The sequence below is a fragment of the Leptosomus discolor genome, chromosome 10, assembly GCF_034619465.1.
Source record: "Leptosomus discolor isolate bLepDis1 chromosome 10, bLepDis1.hap2, whole genome shotgun sequence".
NCBI classification, from domain to species: Eukaryota; Metazoa; Chordata; class Aves; order Leptosomiformes; family Leptosomidae; genus Leptosomus; species Leptosomus discolor.
The window spans coordinates 21529980-21552243 of NC_141400.1; the positions used below are offsets into that span (position 1 = coordinate 21529980).

Sequence of the window (22264 nt, forward strand, 5' to 3'; positions counted from 1 at the left end):
ATTTTAAAATTCTCAACAGACAAATTCTGGAGTTGGAGGGTGGACTCATTTCTCAGGAGAAACACTGCTTCTTAAATCAGAAGATAGGTCTGCCAGAGGTTTCCACATTGATGGAAACATGAAAGAAAAATGAATTTAAGAACTACAGAGGGTTTTTTGCCAAAAAGTAGGTCTTTCAGCTAGCTGTGTTCTTAACTGGAAGGTGTTGTGTACAGCCGAGCAGGAGCGTAGGCGAAGGCAGCTGCAACTCCTGGCCGGGTTGTCCATGCAGAAAGGGGTGTCAGAGCCGCGGTGCTCGGCAGCCGGGGCTGGGCGGACAGTGGCCCTTCCTTAGCCATGGCGGTGCCTTGGCAGCCAGATGTTGGATGAGGCCTTGCAGGAGCGGGTGAGCACGGCACTGGAGTCCTTCCCAGTGCTGTCTCTGGCTTCACCAAGACTAGATTTACCCACCCGGGGAAGAACTGTAACACTGAAATTACTTACTTTCGCAAACGACTGAGTTTTTCAGATTGCCGGAAGATGACTTCTTCTAAGGGAACAGATTTCCCTGGCACATGTTTACTCAGACTTTTCCCTGAAGGATAGGAAGGAGAACTTTTATGCAAGTTAGTTCATACAAATCAACAGCTGCTAGAGCAATTTTTTTCCTCAGAGATTTGAACTGAAAATTATAAAAACTGGAAAGCAAATACAGCAATCAAGCCCATCTGGGACAAGAATATTTTATATGTAAGATTTTCTTTATACAGTCACGTCCATAACAAGATCTCTAATTCTCTAACCTAAGCAAACCAATGGATGAACACCTTTTCTGATCATGTGATAGCTTTTATGCTGTTGTTATTTCCTTATTGTTTATAACATTTTTATTTTTTATTGTTTGGTCATTACAGGGACACTGTAAGAGTTAGACTCTCATTTTACATTGATCGTTATTATTGGGTAACATTTGACTAAAAGACAGAGTGTGGTTTTGTTGAGCGAAGTCTTGCCACGTGCCTCGTTGCTCTAGGTCATGCTATGGGGTTCTGTGCACTGGTGGGTGAGGGGATGTGCATGTGTGCTCTAGGAATTGCCAAGCTCTCGCTTAAGCCTGCTGCCTCACCCTGACTTCTCCTGACTAACCACCAGATTAATTTGAGCCTTCGATCCTGATTTTTCACATTTGCTAACCTGTAAATGCCTTACACTGCAGCAAGTTATGTCAGTTTAACATCTAGGTGTGTGGTAGACGTATAACATTTTTAATGATGTTCAGCTATGAGTATTTTGCAAAGATTTCTGTGCTTATAAACACATCTGTCTCATTTTATATGACTGTTTTGAAGAAGCCACAACCAACCATGTGTTTGATGACACTTTCTCCCTGTTTTCAAAGCATTTCTCAGGAACAGCTGCTGCTGAAGACATTCATGAAGAGTTTTTGGCAGTGAGGCTGTGAGGCTGGACATCTGAACCCTTCAAAATACCAAGCACATACAAAAGAAAAGCCAGTTACATGTAAGGTGTGTGTGTGTATATATGTATATATATATGTATATATAAAATATATATAAGGTCATGAGCACATGTTTTTACAGCTAAAATGTAACTGTCTCACAGGTGTCCAAGACATTGAGAAAAGCTATCCAGAACTCCCGATTTCCATTGTTAAGCTCTGACTGCTGTGCATAGCCTCCTGTCTTCTCCAATAGTTGAGTCCAGACAGGTACATGAAAAGTGCCCTGAATAACAGATCAGCATCTTCTTAGTCTGTGTTCAAGCAATCCTTTATGTCTGGGTGTGACCTCGCCAGGAATTTCATTCACTGTGGGCCTTGAAATCATGCGAGAGCTGGTTCAAGACGCACCAGCAAAGCCGTATTAATCACGGCCAAGAACTACTGCCCTTCAGCCGCAGCAGCGCCTTGGGAAAAACGTCGCATTCCGTCCTGTCAAAGAGTGCCCCTGACACCTGGCCGTGGCTGGGCAGCCCGTGCCGGAAAGGGCATGGTCTCCTGCTGCCCCACGCCCGATGCCGTGCCAGCGGTGGCCACACCAATCCAGCACACAGGAGTGGTGCTGCACAGGGGCTGCCGGGCGGGCGAGAGCTGCTGCTCCGGCTGTGCTCACAGAGCGGGGGCTGTAGGGGAGGAGATAAACTGAAGGGAAAGCTGTTCATGAGCGAAGGGGAGAGGGTGAGGGTGAGGCTCGAACACCCGCACACAGGCAATGGCAAGACCAATGTTTTCGGGAGCCTCCGTGGCGCTCGTTGGAGACTGGGCTGAAGCCTCCATAGAGGCGGCAGCGAGTCCTTCTGGGCAGTTTGCAGGGTTCTGCCTCTGATCTTTGCTGTCACAAATGTCATTGTTCAGTAAATTTTTCGCCCAGCAGCCTTCGGCAGGAGTTGTCCCTGCCCTCCCTATGCAGTTCTCATGTTTACACCAGGGACCGTTTATTCCTCCTTCACACTGCAAGTGCTGGCAGCAGCCGGCGGGGTTTCTTGGCCCCTGGTACCGCCTGACTCCTAGAGCATAAATACTGCAGTATTCAAGAAACGGGGCTGGAAAAAAGCCTTTACTTACTGAGCCCCCATCCCATACGTTGGAGAGGACTGATTCGAAGAATGCTGTTGTGTTTTTAAGTTTTGTTGCTGACTTCACTTCTGCAAATTCTCTGTGGACCATGTAGACATTGCCTGTGACTCTTGGGGCTGCTTCTTTCAAAGCAGCAGTTCTAGCTATAAGGATAGGACTTCACTGGTGAAGTACACGTCTTGTGATACTGATGTATTAAAAAAGCTCACCTCCAAGCTTAGTCTCTCTCTTCCCTACATGCAAATTAAATGCCTTTTTCTGAGAATTTGAAGAACTTTTAAAAATCAGATATGCCTGGGAAAGGCTGCCCATGGATATTGATCAGTTTTGTGATGCCTGCTGCTGACTGCATTGCGTTCAGTCCTGAAACAAGGCGAGTCAAGAATGCTGGTCAGCAGTGGGAGAGCTTCTGTTTGAGCTGTGTGTGACACTCAGTTAATTCTGATGGGACTGGGTGATGTACACTTCCCAGTGGGGGGGGGTTATGATACGTACCGGTCAAAAGGAGTGGGAGTAGGAATACTTTTTACCTGCCAGCCTGCCTATGGACACATCGTGTGCCCATAAAACAGAGTTAACTTCTCCGTGCATTTGTTCTCACTGCTGTAAAACTGAGCTCGTTAGTTGTCAGAGTTACTGGTAACACTCCAGCTCCCTGGAGGAGAGCTGTTACAATTCTGTTTATTTTTGTGCTCAAAGCCATTCATAAAACATTCAGTTCTGCAGAAACTTACTTAAAACTTGACTTAAAACTTTTGTTTACATACTATGATTTTCCTCTAGTTGTTTTTCACAATATAAATATTATGGGCAGGTTTTTAAAAAATTAAGAAAATGAAGATTAGGTGGTCTTCATGGTGGCGAAGGAAGAGAAACACATAAGTGAGATGAGGCGGATTTCCTTCTGTGTCTGTCCATGTCAGAAAACAGACTCCGCTTCCTCCAGGTGTGGCTAGAGCTGGAGGAAGGGACCGTGTGGAGCATAACTGAATGTGAAAGCAAGGCCGAAGTTGAGGGACACCCCTCGGTGCAGGGAGCACAAGCCAGGGCCCATGAAGGGCTGGCGAGGGTCCCCAGCATGGGACAGAGCACAACTCTTCAAGGAGGGACGTGGGGTGGGAAGGGCTGAAGGGGGAGCAGCCTTCGTAAACTGCTACAGTCTGCTCCTTATGTCTCCCCATCCCACGCTGCTCCGTCTGCAGCTTTAGGATGTCCTCAGTGCGCCTGTGGCTGTGAGTGCAACACCACGTAGGGATAACGGAGCCGGAAGGGAAAGGAGTTTGGCAGAAGCTGACAGACCCTGCTGTTCGCACGGATTTTGCAGCTGACTTTGCAGAAGTATCGGCCCCTCATCTCACTGCTTCAAAACCGCAGTTACAGCACAGTGTAGAGACTGCTGTGTCGTGTAGAGACTGCTGTGTTGGGGGACCCGTCTAGTGAAGGGTGGTCGGGAGCCTCAGGTCTGGTCTCAGGCTTCCTTTCCAGTGTTTTCTATTCCAGTGCTCCAGAAGTTGGAACCAGCTGACAATGGCTTGAGAAGAATGAGGAGATGTGACAATAACAAAGGGAGGCTTGTGTTAATTGGGGGGGGGGGGGGAAACTGAAACCTTTAGAGCTGTCATTTTTTAATCCTGCAGACAAACAGGAAAGCGCAGTGAATTTTACTGTGTGTTTATACAGAGCACTGCCATGCAGTGAATCCCTCAAAACCTGCCGCTGGCAAAGCTCAGGTTAGTGGAATAAATTCCATCTATGACAAGCTAATTCGTGTCCAGTAGCCGCAGAGTTGATCTGCTTCTGGGAACTAAAATCCTCGTGCTGGCTTTGTACTTTGAGTTAGGGTGGACTAGGAATGAGGGAGGCCCCTGGGTAACACTGGTGCAGAAATGTGTGCAGAGAAGCAAGCTCAGCAAATGTTCTCCTGCAAGTTTCAAGTTGTTCTGCAAAGGATGGAGAGAACTCCAGGGCACGTCTCGCTGGTATCCACATGAGTCACTGTTCTGCTTTCTTTGCTCTGTGAGCTGAAATAGGAGAAATGTAGGTGCGAGTCTGCATGGGTGTTGCTCAAGCACAAAGGGGACAGCACCAGCCAACACTTTGCTGTGCTCTTACTTTCTGAGCTCTGGCTGTCGACAGGGCTGTGTGATGCTTGCGGTTGATGCCAGCTCCTCTCTCTGTCCTTCCTTCCCCACGCTGCTGCCCTGCACCAAGAGCATCACGTTTCTCTCCCTGACAAGGAGTCCTCTTGCCTGTGAGAGGGTCAGCAAAATCCAAACGCTTTCAGTGCATCCCACTTGTACAAACCCGTTTATAGATCTACCAAGTTGTGTTGTAAGCTGCTCAGGTTGTCTTTGTGTGCCTCATTTTGGAAGGGAGTTCCCAGAACTTTGTCCTTCTGCTGGCAGCATTCTTTAATGTTGAGAAGTAATGCACGCAGCAGGAGATGCACATTTTATCCTTATAAATTTAACATGTAAAGTTAACTAGTTTATTGAACTGTAACATACTGATAAGCCCTCTGTGAAACACTTTTTGTCCTACAGGTCTGGGTGTATTCGTATGTATTTGGGATTCAGCGCTGACCCCTTCAAAGCAAAATGCAGCCTGCTCTGTACCCTAATGGCACATTAGCAAAGGACAAACGGGTCAGGTAGAGAGCCTGGTGTTTTGCCTGTGTGTTGTAGAGACACAAGGACAACAACTCTGCATTGCCAGTGGATTCTGCAAAGCGTTACAATTTTGCAGTCTCTTTACCAGGAGCAGTATTATGGCAGGAATACGGAGCTTCAGGTAATCTTACCATTAATATATAAAAGCTTTTATCCAGTAGTCTTCTCTGCAGAGCACGTCCTCCCTCTGGAGTAACTTTAAAGTCTGAAATCCTGTTCTGCCTTGAGTTCTAGTGACCTCTAGCCGAGAGTCCCAGTACTTCGCCTGCCGCAGCCTTGGAGAGCTCTTCGTCAGCGGGTTTCCCGAACCGCAGCTCGCACCCCAACAGAGACCGTGCAGATTGGTGTGTCCAAAAATTCTCTTTTGATTCGGGCTCCTGGACACTCACGCCCTCACACACACTCACACACACTCACACACACACTCACTTTGATTTTTAAGCCGGATCTGTTTCATAGTGGCAATTCTGAAACCACAGTACTTTTTAAAACAAAATGAACCCATGATACTGCCAGAACATCAGCAATTCTGCATTGCTTCAGGAGTTTTGTGTTCCTTAGCGGCTGAAACCTTAGCTCAGCCCAGGAACACGTTCTGCCACAGTCAAGGGCTCCGTGTAGGGGTGCTTCAGCATGACAGAGCTGGCCGTGCCAGATCAGGTCACTAAGAAGGATGCAGAATACGGTCTAACCAGCATCCCCAGCTCTCTGTTGCAACCAGCAGGGGCCAGTTCAGTTCCTTCCATGGCAGGGGCAATGCTTGAGTGTCCCCTTTCTCATTATGCGCTCTCTCTTTGAGGGCCCGAAAGAGACGTTTGCAAAGGGTCCAGAGGAGCTGTGAGCGAGCCGTGTGCATGGTCAGCACAAGCCAAATGGTTTCTGCTTTCGGCAGTAGCAGCTAGCAGTGTGGAAGGCCCTTCCTTCGTGAGCTCTGGCCTCCTCTGGCACACCAGTGAGGTAAGGGAGCGCTTTGCAACACAGTCCTGCTGCATGAATAGAGGTTGGACAACACAGTCCTGACCTAGGGGCAGAGACATGAGAAGCCCCAGGGGATGCAGCTGACATCCTAGATGCCAGCAGGAAAGCTTCTGCTACTTTGAGTCCCCCATCTCCCACATTGTTTAATGTTTTCTTCTCTGCTAGTTAAAGCCAAGACCCAGAACAGGCAGGAAATACCCGGACCCAAGTCCTCGTGGTTGTGGGAGGAATTTGGACTTTGTACCTCCCAGGGATGGACCATTTTGGTTCTTGAGGATAAAGGTAGTGATTATATCTGACAAGCATAGACTAAACGACCCCTCCAAACCCTAACAGGGCTTTTCACTGTTCAGCTTATCCATCTCTGCCTAGAGCTTTCCGAAGCCGAAAGGAAAGCCGATGTACGATACTGGCACTATTTCACATGATCTCTGAAGACAACGATGCTTTTGTGCACTGTCACACTTGAAGTTGTGTCCTTGGAGGAGCCTCCTCTCGTGATTTTTCTTAAGCAAATCTCATCTCTCATGACTTTTAAGGCCTCTTCAGAGGAATAATATTGTTATTCCCTGCCCACCCCTCCCACCCCTGAGGGTTTGCAGTCTGTTTATTAACAGGCAGTAGTTTGATCCTTGTGTCCATATGGGTTAAACGGGTCAACTGACACCGGGGACAGATTTGCCCATCCCAAAAAACCCTTGCTCCCTGCTTGTGGGTGAGAAGGTGCTGCTGGAGGGGAGCCCTGGTGGTCGGTTCCTCTGTGCAGGGCTGTGAGCAGGGAGGGGAATGGGCTCCGGGAGCGGCGCTGCTGGGGGTTAGGATGCGGAGCCATTGGCTCCCCACTCGTGACTCCCCACGAGCAGATTTCTCCTTCCAGTGATGCCTCTGGCTGCAGGTACCTGAACCAAGAGGCTGCTGCTCACATTAGCCCTGGAAAGGAGAGCGTCAGTCGGCAGTGACCCCCTGCAGCTCACGGCAGAACTGCCGTCTCTGGGTGGGCACCTCGCCTCTCCAGCGCCGAGTAGTACAGGCGGACGCAGGAGTTTTTGGTGGGCTGAAAGCATTTAGGGGAACCTAAATGAAGTAGATTAAAATATTCAACAGACCAGCCTTAAGCTCGATTAAATATGTTTGTTGATACCTGTGCTCTTGAACAAGCACCCACCTGCAAAGCACACAAAATACCTCTAATGCAGCAGAAGCTTTGGGCACTCATAATAATTTCACCTCTTTTAGGGCTTAAGGTTCTGGGAAATACATACCGTAAATATGGCTAAACTTCTCTATTTCTGTAAGCCATTGCTAAAAACTAGTTTGGTTCTTGAAACAAAAGTGTAGTTGGCTGAATAGTTAAAACCGTACAAGAGTAAAAGAGAATGAAACTTTTTTTTTAATTCAGTGGCAGCAATTAGGTGCTTCACTCCCTCTGACCTTTGCAGAGCCTGGGGCGTTTGTCTTGTGGGCACAGGCTGGGGCGGGAGGGAAGGATTCCGGTACGAGGGGGAGGCACAGAGGGTGACTGATTTGTCGCAGGCGGCTCTGGGAGTAGAGGGATCAGCCTTGCCTCTTCTCCGTTAGAAGGCACCAGAGATCTACCGTGGTGCTCCCGGGTCACCGAGCGGGGACAGCTGGGGTGGCTGTTCCGCATGACGGGTGCCTTGGAGAGCCCACTCCTCTGCCCCGAGTTCTGCCTGGTGCGTTTCGGTGCAGGCACGCCCCGCCGCAGGGAACCCTGCTGCACCCTGGAATTCCACTTCTACTTCCAGCTCTGACGTGTCACAGAAGCACATCTTCAGGTGCTGCCCAGAGCTGTCCTTGCGCAGCAGGACAGGGTATCTACTGCTGCTGCATGCCTGAACCCTGATCTCCCCTTGATCTTGCTGCTCCTGGGTCTACCTGCTAGGAAGCGTTGGTTTTGTGGTAAGAAACCTGAGTGAAAGGTGTACAAATGGCTCTGATGTAAGCTTGAAAGCGTGTTTTGGACATGTAGCTCATGGGTACACGCAGGCCAGGCTTTAGCTTCATTTTCTGTTCAGGCAGGTGGTTTTCTGGGTTCGGCCATGACAGTTCTGTATGCCGTGTATCGTGTATAGGAGGAAATTACCAGCACTCTCCCCAAATTTTGACGTTGGACAGATGAGTGTCAGTAGAAAGTGGGCAGCAGAACAGAGAACTGCAGCTGACTATTCCCTGACCTGTCTGCACACAACACCCCTCTTCTGTGCAGTAGATTGGAAGCTCATCACACAGGGCAGTGAATCAGCGCAGTAAATGGGGTCTGCTTTTGGAACAAAGTCCCTTTTTCTCTTCCCACTGAAAAAACTCCTCTACTTGGGACATGCCTCCTGCTTCTGAGTTGACAGAGTAGGAAAGCTCCATCTCTTAAGAAAACTGGGGGAAAAGCTTTACTGAATTTTGTGTGTGTGTGTGTGCCCCCTTTTCACTGCAGACGAAAGCCTGGCTGGAGGAGATGAGCAGCTCTGTTTGCCCTGGAAAATGGATCCCACTGAGCCCAGCGGTGCGTTCCTGTGTCCCAGCGGTGGCCGGGCAGCCAGGCTGGAGCGGGTGCTGCTGCCGGGCTGGGGGCTGAGGTTGGCTGTTCCTCAGAAGCTGTTGCAGGAGAGCTGCCTTCTGCCCTCCCATCTGCTGTTTCTTTGGCCTGCTCCGAAAGTCGGCTTTAATATTTTATTTATGTCAATGTACAGAGATACTGGAGCTCTCCAGACAACCCCCTCTGCAGAGAACAACTCTGAATTAGTACTTCTGTAACATTTTCACTTTGGATGCTACTAACTGTACTGGTTTTGTCCCGGCTTCTAGCTTTTATTGAAACAAAATCTTAAGAATAGTGTTTAGAAAAGAATTCTAATGACTTAAGGTAAAAATGTTCAAATTTCATTTAAACCACTCATGTGAAAAATCAAATAGAAAGGATCCTCAATCCAGCAAATTTTAGTCCATTCAGGAAAAGCTGCTTTGAACATGCGAAGGGCTGCAGGTGGATGCTCTGAAAGGTAAAGTCTGACTGTGAGCAGGGAAGGCAGTCTCAGGCCTCTCCTGTTGCTGGAGCTGTAGACAAACCATTAAACATTCGCTGCAGCATGAACTTGTTATCCCACCCTCCAGAGATGCTTTTATTTCGGCCACTGTGTTATTTCTGTGCGGTGGCTGCCGGATCCCCACCCTCGTTGTAGGGGTGCGCAGGTCATCTCCGAGGCATAGGAGCTGGGGTCCCTCTGACGGAGAGCTGACCTGTCCCCAGAGCCTGGGTGACCGTCCTGCCTCTGGGCTGGGTGCTGAGGACAAGCGTCCCCTGGCCCAGCTCTGCAGGGGATCCAGCCCCTTTCTCCTTCCGCAGCCCACGTGTTTATTTTTCAGGCAATTTGATTTGGTGCATTTGACTAAGATTCAGCTAGTTTTAGGGGAACCCAAGCTGTGTTTCAGTTCGTTGGTTCTTCTCCAAATACACGAATATGGCTAAAATTGGGTCATTACTCTGACTTCCAGTTGCCCTGGGACAAGGACTGCCCTCCCTAGGAGCCCCAGGAGTCTGAGCTTGCTCCAGGCAAGGACGAGGGCGGAGAAGCCAGTGTGCAAAGAATACGGACCTCGGGATGGGAACCGTGGCGTCTGCCGTCGTACGGGAGGGGTCCTTCCAAACAGGAGCGCGTCCGGGCAGGGGGGCGGCTGCCCACCGGGACGAGCAGAGCGACTGGGGCCGCGCTCGGGCGGGACCCCGCTTTACCCGGGGGTGAGCGGTGCCCCCGGCAGCGGGGAGCGGCGGGGATCAGCGCTGGGGGTCTCAGCCGGGCTGGGCGGGAGGGAGAGCGGGAGGGAGAGCGCCCAGCGGGACTGGCCCCTTCCAGAAGCGGGGGGGGGGGGGGGGGGGGGGGCTCCTTGCTCCGAGACAGGGCACGCACGGGCGGGGGGGGGGGGCAGGTTGAGAGCCTGACCCGGCCCTTCCCGACAGCAACGAACACCTCCGGCACGGCGGGAGGGAAGAAGCAGGAGCGAACTCCGGGCGGGCCCGCAGCGAAGGGCGCGGCTCGGGAGCACCCTGGGGGCGGCAGAGGGGTTTCCACCGCGGCGGGGCGGCGGACGAGCCTCCACTTCCCCGGCCGCGGGTGTCCCGCGGGGCTGCAGCGCCGGGCGGCAGCCGGGGGGGGGTTGGGGGGCACCTTCCTCCCGGCGCGGCGGGCCCGGGGCGCGTCCCCACGCCGGTGCCTTCGCCCGCGCTGCGCAGGCTCCTCCCGCCGCCGCCCGGGGGCCGCTCCCGCGGGGGGGCCTGGCCGGGACCCCGCGGAGCGGGCGGCTGCTCCGGCGGCTTCACTCCTCCGGTTTCCCCGCTCCGGGGCTCCTCCGGCTCCTCCGCTCCCGGCCGCCGCCGGCTCGCTCCCGCCCGCGGCCCGCTCCCTCCCTCCGTCCCCTCCCCGAGGTAGGTGCCCGCTCCGGGAGCGCTCGCAGAGCGGGGCGGCCCCAGCGCCGTGGGGTTCGGGGGGGGGCTCGAGGGGGGGGGTGTCCGCGGTCCCGGCCGGGCGGCCCGAGGGTGGCAGCGGTAGGTGCTGCTCCCGCCGGACTTGGCTGCGGCCGCGGAGGGTGCGGAACAGCCGGGGTTCCCCTGGGGCGGCAGCGGCGGGTCCGCTGCGCCTGGCGGTGTTGCTGCTCGGCAGCCTTTCGGCAGCGCTCTGGGGGTGGGGAGGACGTGTCTGTACCCCCCTCCGAGTTAACGGTCCTGCTCCGGGGACACCCGGCCGTCGCCCACCAGCGATAATTCCAACAACGCGGGGGCTGCTCGGCCTCTGCAGACACCGCCCGCCCTCCGCCCGCGCCCGGCCCTTCCCTCCCCCGGGGCCCAGCCCTGGCACCGCGGCGGCCCCGCTGTCTCTCCGCTCCCTCCTCTCCCGTTCGGCTGTTGAGGACGAGATGCGCTGAGCGGTGTGAAGCTGCGCTGCCAGCTGGGGCGGCGGGTCCCCAGGGGTCCCCGGCTCTCTGGCACCTGAGAAGCCGGGGCTGTGGCCGCCCCGCGGCTGACGGGACCCCGGAGCCGGTCCCTCGCTGCTCGCGGAAGGACGAGGGGTCCGACCGAGCGCGGAGTTACCGCGGAGACACAGGTCGCCTCGGCTCGAGGGAAGGCAGTGGTTTTAGTGAGTGGTTTTAGTGAGTTGGGCCGTGAGGTCCCTTCCGACCCGGTGTTCTGGGATTCTGTGATAACAGAATTTTGTGACTTTGCAGTGTAAAGCAAGGAAAGAGGTATCATTGCCGTACCCTGGTGCACTTTATAAAGACACAAATCCTGGTAATTATTTCTCAGACTACCTTAACTTTAAGGAATACCTGCTCCCCTTCCTCATAGCTTTTGTTGTCAAAAATAAATTGAGCTGCAGACTCCTGTACAAGAAAATTTCTTTGAGCAGCTGACTTTGGTTGACACCAGCAAGATCACTGTGGTGCAGAAGCATCTGTATGCGAACCTGATTCATGGTTTTCACATCCAAAGGTGTATTTTTCCTCTGGAGAGTAAGTTTTGGGGCTTGAAGAGAGGTGGCTTTGTTTCAGACTAAGGACTTGATCTATTCCCTTCAAAGGCACTGATAGGGATCATAAACATTTGCTGCTTCATTTGTTTTATTGTTGGATCTTGTTTCAGTTCTTTTGAGATGACAAATCAAGATTTTAGGGGGTTTTTATAGTTTGCACTGTGGCTTTTTGGCCTTTTGAGAAATGCAAGCTGCCCTGCTCTTTGCTGTGAATAGTGAGGTCTGCAGGAACCACAGCAGCAGCGTGGGTGGGTAGCGGCTGAAAGCGTGAAACACCTTGGAGAGAGAGTGCCTGGTGTGCGGCCTCTGATCTGCTCTGGATGCCTCGGGGGGTGCTGGGAGACCTCTCGGCTCCAGGTGACATGGGGAGGACGCACACCACTGCGGTCAGCCACGCATCGCTTTGGCAGCTGCTGCAGTTTGATCCACAGTTGGATTCCCAGGATTGTCATATTGGGGATGAATTTCACGTCCCTGCAGCCCGGTTCAGGAACGTGAGGTTACAGCGCAGTTCTTGGCTGGATGGTGGAGATGAAGCGAGCTGGAGAGAAGGAGCTGAGTGTGCTGGTGCAGGGAACCCACAGCATCCCATGGCAGTCCCAGTTCCCAAGACTGTCCCAGTAATTCTCTTTTCTCCAACATTTTTTTAGTGGTTCCTCCCTTTTGTGCTTCAATAACATGATTTTGTTACTTTAAAGTAAAAAAGTGAAGCTACTCAGTAGTTGTGTTTCCAGAGCATGGACCTGAGGAAAACGAGTAAGGCTGCGTTGCATCCTTAAACGTTCAACGAAATACAAACGCCCTGGAGGAGGACAAAGTCCAGATTGTGCTGCACTGTGGCTCCCTCATTTTATTCTTTTAGGGTTTTGTACTTCCACCAAGAAATAAGTGTGTATTTCACAGGGATGTCAGTATCAAAATAAGTATATAAAGGTGCTTTGCATGTCAGTGTTTTAAAAATAAAATTGCTACTGTACCCATATAAGATCGTTCAAGCTGTCTTGAGTGTCATCAAACTGTACAGAATCATAGGCTCCAGTATACATGTACGTGTTTGGGGGAGAACTGTAAAATTAAAACCTGTGTTGCCTGCTAATGAACAGACCTGTCCTTCTGCAGTGTAAGAGGAAAACCAGCCACTGCAGCCAGCACTAAGCCATAAATTAGAAGCTTTTCTTTTTTGCCATAGTTTGTATCCAAAAAATTTATTTGAAGAAACCGAATGGTAACTACACCTTGATTTTCCATGAAACCTTTTCATTTTAAAAAAAGAAAAGATATGATTTTGTCACAAGTGAAAGATGACTGTAACAGCTTAAATCAAAAGGTTGACACTTTGAATTTCTTGTTATACAGCTTTTACACCTCCTCATGACCTTAGTAGTCAAAAGTGCCTTTCTGGTTTTATCTAGGCAAGTCACTGTGTCCATTTATTTTGGGTATTGTCCTCACTACAATTAGCCAGCACTGAAGATACAAAGTGTAATGTGCTGGATGATACAGCAAACATGAGCCAGATCCTCAGGTCTTTGGGTCTGTGAGTCTGTTTCTGTGCTTCCCTTAGTGGGCAGCAGTCCTGGTCTAGGTTACAAGGTTGAGGTGTTACTGGGTTTTTGTCTCCAAAGCAGTGAACCTCAACTGAGGAATTTGCAACTGAAGAAAATGCTTCGTTATCCTGAATGATGATGAATTTTTGCCTCCTGTCTTCTCCAGAATGCACCAGCAGGACGTGGCCCAGGTCTGCTGGGAATGACCTGCGGGTAACGCAGTCCTGGAGGCACCGGCTTCTAGGGTGGTAACGTGACAGAGACGTGGAGAGAGCTGAGCCGGGGCTGAACGCACCATGGGAGCCAACACCTCCAGCAAGTCGCCATCCTTCAATGAAAACGAGGACGGTAAGAGTTTTTCCCAGTTGTGGCCTGGGACTGCAAAGTCCACTGGTGCAGAGACGATGACTCAGAGTCGCCGCCAGCTCCCGTGAGAACACCCGGCCGCCTTGGTTAAGCAAGAGTGGGTCGGGGTTTGCAGCAACAGCATGCCTCTGGTCTCCCGCGGAGCTGTGGTCAGGTGTCAGGTCCTTTCGCCTCCCCTCTGTGGCCGGGCGCTGAGAGAGTCACTGTTGGCAGAGGTTTGGTTTTGAGGTGTCTCTGGACACTGCCAGGCGCTTTGAAGGCAGGGGAGAAACGCTGCTGTTCTGGAGGTCGCAGGGGAGGTTCGTTCTGGAGATCGCCGGGGGGATACTGGTATGAAGCGTGGTGGGAAGGTGGCCTGAGCAGTGCATGTTCCCATCCCTGCTTTGGGCTTGGTGGGAGGGCCCCCGAGAAAGACCTGGTCAGTAGCAGCAGAGGTGGAGGTTCCTGGTGGCCACCCAGCTGGGCAGCTCTGCCTGTTGGCACTGGGACACCAGCATGTGGGCTTGATCGGCTGGAAAAGGAGAATACATTGCTGACAGCAGTACTGGGGGCCAGTGTCACTGTGCTGCCAGGGTTGTGGAGACAGTCATTAAAAGGTTGTTCCATAAATACATTTCCCGTTGCATGAGTCAGCTTGCTAACTGCCATATGGGCTTTCACCTAGGTACAGTAATAACAATGCATGTGTAGATAAATACAAATACATAGAAATAAAAGCAAAAGATACAAGAACCTAGATAACTCATAAACTGCTGTCCCAAAGATCAGAACTCCAGTCAGGGGGGATGTAATCCTGATCACTAGGGCCGTGAGGGGAAGAGGAGGCGATGTTGGCCAAAACCTGGTCTGTCTCGCTCAGCTCCTTGAGGAGAGAGGTCTTGAGGAGGAACATTTCCCGCTTTCATTCTGGAGATGCAGGGATTCTATCCTGAGTAGCGCCGTTGGTGCTCGTGGCAGGGAAGCCTCCTGCCCCGGGCAGTGGCTGCCCTGTGGGTCTTGGGCTCCGTGGGCAGCTGCCGATGCACGCGGCTGCGTGGGGAAGGGAAGAGTCGTCCTGTGCAGCAGCGTGTTCCCCTCGCTGTCCCGAACCGCCCTGCGGGGATCCCACCCATCCCTGTGCACTGTGGTCTGTCGTCCTGCAGAGGCGATTTTGCACGTTGGGGTCTGCGTTCGCTGCTGTCGCCCTCCCAGCATGAAGGAGACGGTGAATTGCTCTGTCCTCTCCCTCCTGCACCCACAGGGCCAGCTGCCTGTGTGTGGCTGTTGGGCTAAATTGGCTGTCGTTCCCAAACCATCAATGCAACTGCTTTTTCTTTGTTTTTCCAGCTGCTTTGATGCAAAAGAAATCTGTGCTGTGGGGTTTTCCTGGAGATTTTATTCCTGGTGCATCTAAATGCCTGATATTGGCATCTCTCATAAATAACTACCCACACTAGTGTGGGATGACCAGTACTTTTCGTGTTCCTGATCACCTTCCTTGGGGTGATGTGTCCTGGCTGTGAGATTGACTGTAACAAACGGAATTTTCACTGGGGAGGCTGCTCTCTCTGCTGAGTCTTTCTCCAGGTTTGACAGGCTTCGTGCAATATCAGCTCCTGTGACTGAGAAGTGAATTAACACCCTGAGCAATGCAACGACCTGCGCAGGGTGACTGTCCTTGAGGCCGTAAATCTTCTCGGACAGGTGATTTCTTATGAGAGCCAGTTCTGTGCGTGGAAAAGGGTTGGTTTCAGCAAACAAAACCCGACAGCATGTGGAGCCCCTGTTAGCTCTGTGGCAATGCCATACCCTGTGCTCGGTGCATTAGTGAGTCATGCTGGCAAGTCACGGCAAAGGCGCAGTCCTGACCGTCTTGAGTGGTTCGGTGTTCATCTGCTGAGTTTCTGTAGGCTGTGGGGTCACTCATGCATCTAGGTACAGTGTCCAGACCGGTGCAGTTGTGCTTTCATGGCCCTGCCCAGACTTAAAAAGTGGTAGCATGTTTTTTTTTCCTCTAATTAGTCATATCTTAATATACTGGGGGAGAGAAACCCAGCTGAAATGGGGATGCCCTCTGTTAACTTTTCGTTTGTCTTGGCAAATTTGTTGACCAGAGCCTGTATCACCCTGGATGTCACAATCTTGTCCTTATTCTAATTTCAATTAAAATTGAAATGAATGGAGAGCTGCTGGGTACAGAAGGAAGCAGCACAACGGCTTTTCTGCTCCGTGATGCTGGCGGGTCACTTCATGGGACTGTGGCCAGAGGAGAGCAGTCCCAGCTCTTTGCCTGTGCCATCAAGAGACTTTTCCTTTGGGACCTGCTTAGATATAAACAGCATCAGCGTGAGTGGTGCGAGTGCTTCGGTACCAGGAGGGCACCAGACTCTTCACGGCCTGAATTCTGCCCCCAGCAGTTCGGAGCTGCGGCTGGGACCCACTGCTGGGGCAGGTGGGAGAGGGAACACCCTGATCTAAGGAGCATTTTGCCATTGCACTCAAGAATTGGGTCTGCTTCTCGGACAGCCGTGCTGTGACGTCCAGTGATTTCCTTTCTCTCGTTACCTCGCACTTTGCTTAACGATAACAAACGTGTCTTGAGGAATCCTCGGGCAGCTGCAGCAAGGTGAAACCTCTTGCTAAACAGGACTGTTAAGGAGCTTGCTCGAGGGTGAAAAAATCTGGATTTATATTGTGCTATAGTTTTCTGAATACCTGTGGGCAAATTTCTTCACCTTTCTGTGCCTCTGTTCTTCAGCAGTGGGCTCCCTTCTCTCCCCAGCTCGGCCGTGGGCTCTGTGGAGCATGGACCGCCCTTCTGCCAAGCAGGGACAGGAAGCGTGGAGCAGGGCAGTGGGGCTCACACCTCGCTCGGGCTGCCATCATCCTCTGATACGCACACATAGCTGTAACGCCTCTTGCATATTTTTCCAAATTGCTGGTGCTCTAATTTGAGGATTTTCTGTGGCACCATGATTTTTTTTTTTTTTTAAGATGGGCTTCTCAAAGAGGCTTTGTTTGCCTTCGGCTGAAGTGGGATGACGGTATTATTTTTCTCTTGGCATTTCCTTTGAGTAGGCACAGTGGTGGATAATAAGCTAGTGAGATGAAAAGAAAATGTAATAACCAGACAGAAGGCTCAGTGCTGCAAGGTGATCTCAACTCCTGCTGTAGTCAGGATGAGACCATGTTAAAAGCCAGACTTTGTGCTGCTTCTGGGCAAAAGGGTGTGGAAAGCATCCCAGAGGACGGCAGCCAGATATTCTCCCCAGCTGGCCAAGTTTGTTGGCAGATAAAGCAGAAATAGATGGTAGGTGAGGACAATGGCTGGGTGAGATGGACATACATCATTCTGTGGTCCTTTGCCAATGTCCTCTCTAGCCCACCATCAGCTGTTCTGTCTTTAAATTGCCCCAAGACTGAGAAGAGCATTAGACGTATCTTTCTTCCTCTGCCTGGATCTGCACCGAGTTCAGCTCCCCGATATGGAGGGACTTGCATTATCGTTCCTGATCCTGTGGTAATGCTTGTTTTCCTGAGGCTGCAGAGGGGAGGGAGGGAATATAATGAAAATGGGGGAAATTACAGTGGCAAAAGGAAGACGAGTCATAACAGACCATGTGGTGTTGTGCTAGCCGTACTGGGGTAGGTGACAGCGAGGGGAGGACCTCAGCCCCCCGAAGAATTGACTTCCACTTGGCAGATGGAGTCTGGGGGCTTTGGCAGAGTTGACGTGTCTCTGACAAGGGTGTTTTTCATGGCTGGTTAGATTCTGGGTTTTTTTTAATCTAAATATTGTTCCTTGAACCTGGGTTTAGAAATACAACCCTTGCTTTCAAAATGGCATTTCATGCTTATGCTTCAGTTGCTTCCTTACAGTAATTTTGTTATCTTCCTTGGCATCTCTTAAACATAATTTGTCTGAGTTGGCATAGCACATGTATTTTCTCTCTGAAGGGCAAATACTTTGGCTTTTTTTGTTGTTTTAGATGCCATCAGGCAGTGAAATGAGGCTTGTCAAATCTGTAGATGTGGATTCAGGATAAAGAGTATGTGTTTGGTTCCTAATTTGTACACCATGAATTTCAGTACTCTTTGGGAGTGAGACTCTGGATTGGCTCACTGTGAAAACTGGGAATGGTAGGAAAGCTAAAACAGAGAGAAGTTAAAATGTAATCGTGCCTAGTCTGAGACTCTGAAATAAAAAGTACACAATTTAGCTTTCTGACGAGCAGATCGGTCATGACCCATGTTTAAAGAGTTAATGAAAACACTAGTATTGAAGACAAGGAGGTAGAGGGCATTAAAGTGTTCATGAAAGCATTTCTGTTAAAAGACAATAGAGCTAGAGGGTGTTAAGATGCAAAGTCCAGCTGCTGGCTGGACTTCTCTGGATTTGCAGCTGATCCAGATGTTAGCGCCTGGCTGCACCTCTGCGCTCTGTGGCCTGCCTGCCTCTTGCAGAGCCCCCTGTGGGGTCCCACTGCCTGGGACCTGAGGCTCCCCGCTCCCTGCAGTCGTGGGCTGTGTGTCGAGCATGTAGCTCCTGTAGCTCACCTCTCTCCATAGCAGGCACGGAGGGGTTCTGTTCCTCTCATTCTGCCCTGCGGGTGATAAGCATCTTCACTCTCCCTTTTATTCTGCTACCCTTCTCTCAGGTGATCTAACTGGCAAACAGATCTGGTTAAACTCAATCGTTATCAACTTCTATTTAGCTCTGATATTGGCAACTCTAGTTCCAGGTTTGAAAAAAGCCTTCTGTGCCTAGAAGCTGGTCTTTTTTCCAAGTGCTATAGCTGGAAACCATAAACTTTGCTTTGGTTGGATTGTGGCATCCTGCATGAGAGGATAATGGCAATGAAAAGGACAATTTTTTTAATTTTGCGTGCTTGTTTTAAAAAAATATTCTGAGAATGGATTACACAGTGGGTATTACACTCCTGACCAGGTACACAGTGGCTGTTTTCAGCCTTTTTTGGGGAGGAAGTTTGGGCAGGCTGAGTGGACCATGTGGCTGAGGCAGTTTGGAGACCCTCATGCATCATGTTCATGCTGAATGAAACCCAGCCTGCCTGGTTAATTTCTTTGGAAAATACATGCATTACATTAAAAAAAAAATGCACCAGCAAAGTAAGAGTACTCTTCCTTATAGTTGTATGGTGGCAAGGATTTAGTGAGTGCCTGTCCTGTTATCCTGGTGTTAGCTTAGAGGCAGGACATGTCCCAAGGAAAATGGGTTTAATTCCAACCAGTGTTGCAAGTCTGTAACGAGGAGGATTCACCTGCAGCTGTGGCAGTGATTAACAATGGCTTCCTTGCTGGCAATCTCATCTGATAAAAAGCTTTGGGGACCAACAGCCACACACAGGCAGCTGGTCCTGTGGGTGCAGGAGGGAGAGGACAGAGCAATTCACCGTCTCCTTCATGCTGGGAGGGCGACAGCAGCGAACGCAGACCCCAACGTGCAAAATCGCCTCTGCAGGACGACAGACCACAGTCACTTGGTTTCTGTGCCCTGCAGTCAATGAAGAAGGCAGCAGATGACCATTATGTCGAGAGCTGCGGTTTTCGAGACAACCTGCGGTCTCAGAAAGCCCGGAGAGGGAAGGCTCTGTAGCCCTAAGCACGAGTTGCTCATGCACCAGCATTTCTGTGAAAGCAAGACTTCAAACGAACTGCGCCTGTTCCCTCCCCACATGACCGGGCACTTGGTGCCTGGGCCCAGGACTGGCTTTAGCGCCTGGCACGGCCAGAGCCTCAGTACGTCCAAGCTCTCTGCTACAGCAGCAGTTTTCTGGGAGGATCTGAGCCCCCAGTCCTCCACTCTGCTGGAGCCGGAGCAGTGGGCCATGGCAGAGTGAGGGAGCCGGGGGGCTTGGCGCTCTCAGACCCGTCTGCTGGGGGTGGTGCGGACAGAATTGTGAGATGTTTCAGGTCAGCCTGAGAGGGCAACGCCAGTGGCACCTGGTGGAGCTGCTGGGCAGGGCTGTCCTGCAAGACATCTGCCTAGGGCCCACGCCTCAGAAGGACCCTGTCAGCAGCCCGCAGCGAGCACCGGGCCAGTGTGGGTAGCACTGCCCAGCTGGGGCTGGAGAGGCACCTGCGCGTGCCCAGGGCTGCTGTCAGCAGGCAGGCAAGGCCATAGCCCTGCTTCTTGGCACAGCAAGTGCTTTCGTTCTTGTTTTGCTCAAAGCTGGAAGGAGAGGCCTGGAGGGTTTCCTCTTGTTTAGCAAAGTGCTGGAGGCGGTGTGGAGTCTGGTCTGGTGGCAGAACATGCCGCTGTTTGAGTCGACACAGGGTAATGGCGGTAACAGCCCCAAGGCAGAGCTGGGAGGCTGGGGCTCACCAGGCGGGTGCCGCCGAGAGCCGAACCTGGATGGCGGCACGGAGAGCAGATGGCCGGTTGCCACCTGAGATGGTTATTAAACTACCTGGTGGTGGTTGGCCGCAGCAGGGAGCAGTGGGTGCTGCAGGGTGTGCGAGGCAGAGGCGGACTCGGTGTTTGCCTGTCCCCGTGGGGGGACAGTCCTCCCGCGCATCCTGCCCCGGTTGCTGTCAGCCCTGCTCCAGCCGCAGGGTCCAGCCCCTTCTGCCAGCCGGGCAACACGAGGGGCAGGAGGCTGATGAGCTCTGCAGTTTCAAGCCCTTCACATCGGTGGTTCGTCGTGATTCCAGCGGTCACGTTAATTAAAGCTGATGGGTTATTGTGAGGCTGTCAGAGGTGTTTCTCTGATGCCTTGAATGAGCGTCTCGGTGGGGTTTGATTCAGCCAGCAGTGGCCAGTTATGGAGCGGACCCCCGAGCGTCGCCTTCCCTTAGCTGGCAGCTGCTGGGCACAGCGCTGCTGCACCAGCATCTTGGAGAAGCGTTAGCAGGATTCAGAGCATCGACTCGGTAGGCAGCACCGTGGTGCCTTATCCAGCAATCGGCAGCAGGGTTTGAACATCATACAGTTAATCTGCGTTTGCTGTACGGTAATTTGATTTGCTGTTTCTCTAGATCTGTTTATTGCCTGAGATGTAACACAGGCAGCTTCATCCTGGCTGATCAGAAACACTTGGTGTGTAGGGTCCTTCAGATTAGCACTTACAAAACATTCTCCCTCCTGATGTCCACCTCCCAGCTCCAACTTCAGCCAGAGGCCAGAGGGTGAAGTGAAATGCATGTTCACGTTCCTCCCTCCTGTTCCAATGCACGGTTTGCAAAGCTGCTGCTCTTCTGTTTCCCTTCTGAGCAGAAACAGCCATTCTGGATGCTGAGCGGAGAGAAGCTTGCACCCAGGGTTGCTGTGTGTGTTCTGCAGTTACCGAACGGCTGTATAGAATCCACAAGGATATGGAGATCCAGCTGCCTATTTACTTGTCCACGTGGTATGAATGTTTGATGGACTAAACTTCATTGAATTTGGTTTCAGCAGGAACAAGATGAAGCTGTCGTGTTTAACAGGCAAGGCAGAATGAAAACATTCACTTGCTGGTTCCTTGCCTTATCTGCCATTGACAAAGGCTGACCCAGGGAATTTGCCTTTGCAGCTGAGCTGCAAAGGAAAAAAAGCGTGTTACACACCAAGTTTTAAACAGCACCCAAATCTCCAAGAGCAACAGAAAGTTGCTAGGGTATCCCTCGTTTTTTTCAGCTCTTATCTTAAGGAGAAAGAGTAGAAATGGTGTGATATCATCAAACGTTTGCTCAGCCATTTAATATATGAATGTTTGCTCTTTCTTGCAGTCACCTTCGACCATTTTGAAATTTTGCGAGCTATTGGGAAGGGCAGCTTTGGGAAGGTAAGTATTTTGTGAATTAATCACCGTTTGGGCAGCTGGAAATGTAACTGATTGAGAAATGGGCAAATTAGAGGCTCACATGAGAGTAAAGAAATAAACCCTGCATTGTCAGTGAGCTTTGACCTGAGCTTCAACTCCTGGTAATCAAGAAGGAATAGGAGCCTGATTCCTCATCCATTCCATAGCCACAAATTACATTAAAGGAGATTAAAATGAGAAACTGATAAATCAGATGAGCTGAATTTCATTATGTTTCTGGATGAGCAATTTCTAAGATTTCCCAGCAAATCAACACACATCATGATGCATCTTTAACAAAGAACTGCAATCAACATGAAAGGCCCAGCAGTTTTTTCAAGAGGATATTTCTCTGTGAAACACAGTGTTTGTTATTAAGCATCAGGTTACGGTCATGTGTTTTATTTTTATGCTGCTATGGAATTCCCTGCTTGTCTGCACCAACAGAATTCTAGAAGGTCATTTGCACCTTCACGTAAAGACACACTCATGCCAGAAACGAGGTGCCTTCAGTATGGAGTGTGACAGAAATCTTTAGACAAAGAGATTTATTTGGTCAAGAAACAAAAAAAGTTGACTGAAATTTTGCAGATTCATCCCAAACTCATAACCGGTTGTGGAAGCAAACCCGAAAAAACAGTCTATTTTGTTTTGCAGTCTTAGAATCTCTGAGTCTTTCATTGGAGCAACGTTTCTTTCTAGATTTGATGAAATATAACTTTAAGAAAGATTAAAATTCAAACCCCAATACCCCTGAAACAAATCCCAAAGTTTGTTGTGAGCTGAATGAAACATATCAAGAAGAGAGAGG

The 22264-nt window shown here is 50.9% G+C and overlaps 1 protein-coding gene across 1 annotated transcript in view; it reads left to right on the forward strand.

Annotated features, from left to right (window-relative positions):
* The first annotated feature begins 13602 nt into the window (after positions 1 to 13602).
* Positions 13603 to 22264, forward strand: part of STK32A (serine/threonine kinase 32A) — a 31321-nt gene continuing 22659 nt past the window's right edge. Inside the window, exons 1-2 of the mRNA XM_009954238.2 lie at positions 13603 to 13654; positions 21380 to 21435. Of these exons, the coding sequence (XP_009952540.1) occupies positions 13603 to 13654; positions 21380 to 21435 (108 nt within the window). The remainder of the gene's footprint in view (positions 13655 to 21379; positions 21436 to 22264) is intronic.